General features: G+C 44.2%; 1 protein-coding gene across 1 annotated transcript; it reads right to left on the reverse strand.

The window, feature by feature from the left end:
• Window positions 1-3,427: 3,427 nt before the first annotated feature.
• On the reverse strand, window positions 3,428-3,784 carry LOC133817558 (lysine-rich arabinogalactan protein 18-like). The gene has a single exon (XM_062250111.1). The coding sequence runs from the start codon at window positions 3,782-3,784 to the stop codon at window positions 3,428-3,430; it is 357 nt and encodes a 118-aa protein (XP_062106095.1).
• Window positions 3,785-8,247: the final 4,463 nt, after the last annotated feature.

Here is an 8,247-nt window from a genome sequence, read left to right on the forward strand (position 1 = left end):
CTTAGAGTCTCACCACAGAAAGGGGTGAGAAGGTTTGGGAAGAAAGGAAAGCTGAGCCCTAGATTTGTAGGTCCATTTGAGATCCTGGAGAGGATTGGTCAAGTGGCTTACAGATTGGCCTTGCCTCCGGCGTTGTCGGCCGTGCATAATGTATTTCATGTTTCAGCTCTTTGGAGGTATGTATCTGATGTAAGTCATATTTTGAGCTATGAAGATTTGGAGCTTGAGCCAGATCTCTCCTTTGAGGAGCAGCCAGTTCAGATACTTGACAGAAAAGATAAGGTCCTTAGGAATAAGACCATACCTTTGGTTAAGGTGTTGTGGAGGAACAGCAAGGTCGAGGAAGCGACCTGGGAGCTGGAGTCAGATATGCAGAGTCAGTATCTCGAGCTGTTCAGGTAAATTTCGAGGATGAAATTTCAGTAAGGAGGGGATAGTTGTAATGCCCTGAATTCTCCGATTTAGTTTAATGGCGGGATTAGTAGGCCGGGAGGGCCATACTTGTTTAATTATGCCATTAAATGAAAATATGCATGTATATGTGAATTATATTATAGTATGATGTTAAATGCATGCATGTGAGTCCACATTTTAATTACAGGGGTGTGAAGGTAATTTGGCCCGTTGAGGGTATAATTGTATGCATGTCGGTGATATGTTTTTGAGACCACATTATAATGTGGGTTTGTTCGAGCTATTCGGAATGAGACGATCTTGGAATATTGATTAGCAGTCTAGTCATAACAGGTTTAAGTTCGGGGCTCAGGATGAGTCTCGGGGTGATTTTAATGATTAAAGCGTTACCGGGAGTTAAAGGGTAACGGGATATGAATTATTGGTGTTTGAGATTATCGAAAATAGCGAAAATTGGAGAGCGTTAATTATGATTAACGAGATAGGTGGAAAATACCAATTTTTCCCTTGGGAGCCTTTAGAAACTATTAATTGACCTAGGGGTAAAATGGTCATTTCACCCTTAGGGTAGATATAACCATTTTTGGCTGTGAAAGAAGAGAGAAAACAGAGTATATTCAAGAGCCTTCCCATACCTATCTTCCCTTCAGTTTTCTTTGTGATTTTTGAACCATTCTTGAGGATTCAAGCTTGGGAAGTAAGCCTTGGGAGTTTGGGAATGTGTTCCTCCATTGAAGAGCATCATAAGCTGAGCTTTGGGTAAGTTTCTAACCATAGAATTCCCTAGTTTTCCTTGTTTTAGTTATGTTTTACAGTTGTGATTTCTAGGTTGAGATCTTGGTTTTGTTGGGAGTTTTGGCTAGGGTTCTTATGGTTGTGATGTTTGGGGTGTGATAGGATGGTTTTTGGGTTCATTTGGCATCAAAAATGGGATTTGGAAGCATTGGAAACAGGTTGGAATCGAAGGAGATGAAGAAGGAGGTTTCAGGGGGCATCAGGTATGGAGGTAGCGCTGTAGCGCCCACCCTAGGGCGCTACAGCGCTACACAGGGGTCTTTTGGGCGTGTTGGGGGTTCTGAGAATAGTGCTGGGGCGCTAGGGGTCAGCGCTGTAGCGCTACTCTGTTCCTTCAATGTCCTGTTTTGAGTATTTTTAAGGGTTCTTGACTTGGGGTTTCAATCCTTAAGGCCCAAGATCGAATCTGCTCACCGTGTGGGTATGTTTTGAGGTCCCGAGAGTGGTGCTTAGGTTAAGACCCTATCCATGTTGCTTTTCATTAATGGAGGTTATAATTGGTTGTGATTAGGTAACCGCTAAGGAATCAAAGGTCGATCGTTCTCAGGAGTCGTTCTTATTATTATTTCTCGCTCAAACAAGAGGTAAGAAAACTGCACCCCATACGTGACACGCATGATTGTTCATGAGGCATGTTGATTGTGTAAATGTGGATGTGGATTGATTATTGAATGCTTAGCAAATATTGCTCACTTGTGCATGGATTGACTAATTAGTCAGATTTGGCAAAATTGTCAATATCAACTGTGAAGTTGTGACTCATTAGTCAAGTTCGGCAGTGGTACTGGGCACTGGTCACACAGTGCTGACTCATAAGTCAGGACGGCCTTAGCGTGTTCAATGCAAGCCAATAAAGATTAGATCTAATCGACATCTACATTGGATGACTCAAAGAGCATTAATGCCAGACCGAACTCAAGTTCGATGAATACTATAAGCGCTGGTGTGGCTTACCCATCAGCCACTCATCTATTAAATTAGAGACTTACCTATTAGTCTCTCATCTGTTTAAGGCTAGTGGCTTACCTAGCAGCCACTCTTCTGTTGAAATTAGCGACTTGCTTGTCAGTCACTCAGTATGGTTGTCTAGAACCTCAAGTGATATTCACTCATCTGTTTATAAGCTCTGTGTGATTATAATGATAATCATTTGATAACATTTACATACAATACTGTGTTTTCTTGCTGGGATTTGGCTCATGGGTGCTATGTGGTGCAGGTAATGGGAAAGAAAAGCTCACCCAGCCTTGAGTGGAGAGCTTAGGTGGTGATGTGTACATATGCAGCCGCTTGACTACCACGGCTAAGGAGTTCTCGGAGGAACTAGGGGGTTTACCCTATTTTTTCTGCTTAGGTCGGCGGGTTTATAATTTTGAAATAGTAATGACCTTTTTGAGTTGTAAATAACTTGTAAATGTTCTTGTGGGCCCATGAACAATTTTATGTATTAAATAAAACATATCCTTTCCTTTTTTTGATTTTTTTCACCTTAGCCTGTTAATAACACTTAGAACACGTTTTTAACCGAAGGACTCGGGTAGCGGGTCAAATTTCCAGTTCATCGTTCACCGTAACAGTTCTGGGGTAACCAGGGTGTTACACTATCTCAGCATGCCTCGTGCGCTCGGGAAGATAGCTGAAGTTGGCCTCCTGGTTGAGTTTCCAGAATTCATAGAAACACTTAACCATGGCATTCTTGTACCTCTCCAAATTGCTGGCGTTGGCTTTTTCAAGTTCCTCAATCCGACCTTCCTTCTTTGTAGTCTCCTGTCTGCTCGCAATCAGGTCCTCCTCAAGTTTTTTAGCCCCGCAGTAATTGATGCGGTTAGACTCCTTAAACTGGTCTCTTTGCTCGATGGCCTTGTCCAGAGTAGTCTGCTTCTCCCTTACTCCTCAGCCAGCTTGTTCTTATCCTCGAGCAGTGTTGCATTTGTCTTCTGAGCCACCTCAAGCTGTTTAGCATATTTTGCTTCGGCAGCTTTGAGTTCTTCAATGTGCCGTTGCTCGGAAGTCTTGGACTGTTCAGTGATGGCTCCCGAGTGGAGACGGCCGAAAGTCACGGTTAGCATTGCCTGCGATTAGCACAAAAGTTAAATTGACTATAATAAATAAAAGGATTTAGTCTCCACGGAAAAAGACAACTTACACTTGCGAGCTCGTTTAGAGCGCGGGTTAAGATCTGGTCGATGTCCATCGTCTCTGTCCTAGACATCGCTTCTCAGCAACGTTCATGCTTCAAAATTTTGGCCCTCCTGTCCTTGGCTGATCTCAGGGCACGGCTCGATATGTCACCCCCTGTGGAAGCAGGGGCAGTCTGCTGAGTCTGTTCAGTTGGAGCTGTTGGGGAAGGTGTCGACCCGACTGGAACAGGCGGAGTTTGCTGCTCGAGGGGAGAAGGAGGTGGTGTTGCATTTGGTGAGGGTACGTCTGCTGAAGGGTCTGCAGTATGGGTTTTCTTGGCCAGAGGCGCTTTACTGCTTTCCCCTTGATGCCACCAGCTCGCTTTCTTCTTGCTCGAAGGAGCTTCAGGAGCCTTGGGATCACAGTACATATCGAACACGTTTTCGGATTCCATGTCTACAAGAAAGAAAATGCACGAACAGTGAGATAGTACAAATGACTGAGTATGTTATGTCAGGAAAAGAAACAAAGAAAATCATAAGTAAAAGACCCGAGCTATCATTACTGGTCGCTACATTATATACTTTATAGACTTATCTGGCATGAAGAAGTCTTAATCTAAATTGGGAGCGTACTTAAAATAGTCGTCCCCGTCAAACAAGTGACAGGGAATCGGCAAACTATCTAAGAGCGAGAGATCAGTACCGTTCTCATCCGAAGATTCATCGAGAGGCTCGAGAGGTTCGGTAGCTTTCTTTTTTCCCTTTCCCAGTGGGGCGGGGGGAGCAGCAGCTCGCGGGGTGCTGGAGGGTTCCTTGATTGTTACTCCAGTTGTCCTCCTCCTTTGAGGTTGTGTGTAACATCCCAAATTTCCTAATATGGCTTAGTGCCTGGATTAGCGGGCTGGGAAGCAATAATTGAGTTATTATGTGAATTATATTATAATATAATCATGCTTATATGTTAGAGATATTAAATATGTGTACGTGGGCTCGTTTCTTATAAGAAGGGTAATTTAGTAATTTGACCTGTTTGGGGTATGAATGCAAATATGTGTTTGTGTGATTGAGACCACATTATTATGTGGATATATTTGGGTTACTTGGCGAGAGGCGATCCCAATGAGCAAGTTAGCGGGAAAGTCACAACGGGGTCTTAATACCCGGTTCGGGGTGAGCTTAGGGGTATTCTAGTAATTTAGTACATTACCGAGAATTAGTGGGTAATGGGAATGTATTGGTAACCGTGTGAGAATATCGGAAGTAGCGGGAATTATAGGATGCAAATTGTGGAGAGCGGGATTTAAGGCAAAGGACGAAATTGCCCTTGTGAGCATTTGAGGAATAAGCAAAGGGCAAGGGGGCAATTCAGTCATTTCCACTTCAGTTTAGGACCTAGATTGCTGGGACATTATCAGAAGGGTTGGGAAACTAAAGGAAAAAAAAAGAACTCAGCAGCTCCATTTCTCTCTCTCGTTTTCTCTATGTGCTATGGAGGTTTGAGGATTTTTCTTGGGAAGTTGAAGAGTAAAGTCTAGGAATCAAGGTGTTAGGCTTTGGGAAAGCAGAGGTTTAGCTCAAGTGGTTCAACTCAGCTGAGGTAAGAGCTCTAAACTGAAAGTTGTTATGGTTAATTATGCTGAATAATTTAGAATTATGGTGTTGATGCATGTTAGATAGTTGGAAGGTTGAGTTTATAGATTTTGATAAGTTTTATTATGATATATGGCTGGGTTTTGTTTTTGGAAAGGGTTGTGATAATTGTGGGAACTAAATTGGAAGGTTAGGGTGGAATTGGATGGGTTTTGGTTGGGTTCGGTTGAAGAAAAACCCAAAAATTTCTGGGTTCATGGTGGTCAGCCGCGGCCTGCGAATGGATTTTTGAGCCAGCAGGGCTCGAAGGTAGGGACGGGTCGCGGCACCACAGGGGTGCGTCGCGGCGCGCGTTGGTTTCCAGTGAGGCCGAGCCTCTGGAATTAGAGGCGGGCCGCGGCTCAGGTGTGAGGGACCGCGGCCCTTAAGGGGAATTTTGGTTTAAATGGGATTTTTAGGTTGGGAACCTATCCATTTGGGCTTGTTAAGTGGAATTTGATGTCCCAGAGGCTAAGAGTTGGTCTGGAAGTTGTTATTTACTTGTTATTGATGGGAACTTCCTTATCGCGTTTGTGACTAGGTTTTTGCTAAGGGCTTGAATCGGGGATCGTACTCGGAGGGTCATCTCTAGTAACCCGCATTCGGACCAAAGGTAAGAAAACTGCACCTGTTATGTGAATGCATGATTAGAGCTTAGTTAAGGTGATGAACATGATTATAATTATGTTGCGAATTTTTTATTAGGTATGCTGTAACGTGCATAATTATGATTATGCTTATGACTGTTGAGTGAATGTATTATAATGCATTGTGTGACTATTTGACAGGTATGCTATATGAAACATGTGGCTGTCTGTTATGACTGTGAAGCTTAGTTTATAAACTAAGGTATTATTAGGATGTTAAGTGAGGATCAACTTATTAGTTGAGAATATGATGGGCTCTAGGAGATCCTTATTAGTTGAGAATCCCAAGGCTTCAGCTTATAAGTTGGAGGCACGTGGTGGCTTGACTTATAAGTCAAGGGCTTAAGGAACTTAGTTTATAAGCTAAGATTAGCATAATGCACGTGGAGTGCAGGCCACCATGGCTGGGCGACCCTGGGAGTGCGACATGCACTTGACTGGCTCGGATGCCAACAACTTGAAAAGAAGTGCAACATGCACTTGTGAGACTCTATGGTCTCCAATTGGGTTTGACGAATGTACGGGCTTTAGTTATTACTGTTTAATGGTTGTGTTATTCAGTGAACTGTTGATTATGTTTTCTTGCTGAGTCTTTTGGCTCACAGGTGCTTTGTGGTGCAGGTATAGGTAAAGAAAAGCTCAATCAGCCATGAGTCGGAGGGCATTAGTAGTGGTATGTACATATGCATTCCGCTCGACCACCACGGCCGAGATGCTCAAAGGGACTAGGGTTAAACCCAACTTTTGCCGCTTAGGTCAGCTTGTTGTGTAATCTGAGTTTTGTAATAAGCTTTTAAACTAACGTTTTTGGGATCCCATGTAGAGAACATGTTTTTAACTAAATGGAAATGTTTATGAGTTGATCAAAAATTTTAATATCTAAACCCTTAATGGCTTTATCACATGTTTAGTCCAAATGACTTGTTTAGCAAGTCCAGCACTGGTTTTAAACACACTTGGTAATGGTCCCTAATTAGCAGGGCGTTACAACTTGGTATCAGAGCAGCCAAGGTTTAAGGGTTCCTGATGTTGGACTGGGCATGTACATTCACTTCTAAAGACAAGCTCGACTCAGGGTTGGGTAACTATTAATATAGTCATGTGTATAATTGCTTAAATGAGTCATGTGTGTTTTATCTGCTAGTTTAAATAAGAAGCATGAGTTATACTGATAAGGCCTGGCCCTTGACTATTGTATGTAGGTTGAGAACGTGTTTATTAGCACGATAGATATTTGTAAATGTTATAGGACTGCTTATCAGCGTCATTGAACTTGATGAATGTCAGAAACACTTATTAGCGCTGTTGTATGTGTACCCTGGATAGAGGATGCTTATTAGCGCCGTAGTATGCTTAAGGAAAATGTTTATTAACATTGCTAAGTGGTTATGCATGCCAAAGAATATGCTTATTAGCATTTTGTTTAGATGATGCCATGAATCCAACAGTTCACTGAGGAAGCCTAAAAAACTAAGGTGGATGATGGAGAACGCCTGGTGGCTCTCCAGTCCGGGATCAGAGTTGGATCCCTTCTCTAGGACGACATGCAACGCAGCAAGGCAGCCACCCTTTTGAAGAGTTCATCATGAGGGCACAAGGGTTTATCAACTGGGAGGACGCCCGAATCCAAGATTTTGGGTGGCAGTCGGCAACCCAGTCGAATGCCCAAACCTTCCCCGGATACGGGATGCAACATCCTGCAAGCCTCTATCTAACACCTCCGGCGGCATCTGGATCTGCTAGTACCCATGGGATGACGTTCATGACCTCGACGGTCTACGGTCCCACTTCAACGGGGTACGTTCCGGCTCAGTCGGCCCCATTTTCTGGGTACGGGGTGGCACCAGTCGGGTATAGTACCGCTCCCGACGGAGCCCAACCGTCTCAACCCGTAGGAACTAAGGCAAGCGTAAACCCATCCCGGGGAAAGAGAATGGACAAGGGACAGGACCAATCTGAACCCTCTAAAAAGGGAAAAATGGGTTACGAACCCTAATACATAGAGTATAGCAACCTGGTGGACATCAGGGAGAATATCTATCTAGCGACGGGCAATACGATCCATTACCGGAAGCCAGCCCCCATGTTCAAAGGGGGAAAGAATTTGAGGGACACCAGCAAAAGGTGTGCCTATCACAAGGACGTGGGTCATACGAACGAAGAGTGTCGTCAACTGAAGGACGAGATCGAAAATTTGATCAAGCTGGGGCATCTCCACCAATGGGTCAGAATGCTATTAGGGGTTCAGAGACTGCCAGTAGTTCCCAGACAACCTACGGCCCCAACTGCACCTGGACCGTACTGACATCCCCAGGGAGGGTACGCTACAGGTTCGGGGGCACAGGCCCCTCAGGGGGCTCCAATTGTGCAGGCACCTAGACCCGGAATGCCATATTCTCCCAGAACCGTGCCTTCGCGAGTAAATGGTCACATGGTCACCATATCAGGAGGCTCATATCTGGGAGGACCATCCCAGAACAATAAAAAATGCTACCTCATCGAACTCAACCACGACCACGAGGTATGCACCTTGGTCCAGACTTTGACCCAACGCCCAAAGTTAATGAACCTGTCCATCATGTTCACGGAAGAGAATCCCCGAAATGTTCATTTCCCGCATCATGATCCCTTGGTCATCG

Source organism: Humulus lupulus, chromosome 1 (genome assembly GCF_963169125.1).
Source record: "Humulus lupulus chromosome 1, drHumLupu1.1, whole genome shotgun sequence".
NCBI lineage: Eukaryota > Viridiplantae > Streptophyta > Magnoliopsida > Rosales > Cannabaceae > Humulus > Humulus lupulus.

Coding starts and splice junctions, on each gene's coding strand:
- LOC133817558 (XM_062250111.1), bottom strand. CDS start 3,784: ATGGAATCCGAAAACGTGTTCGATATGTACTGTGATCCCAAGGCTCCT.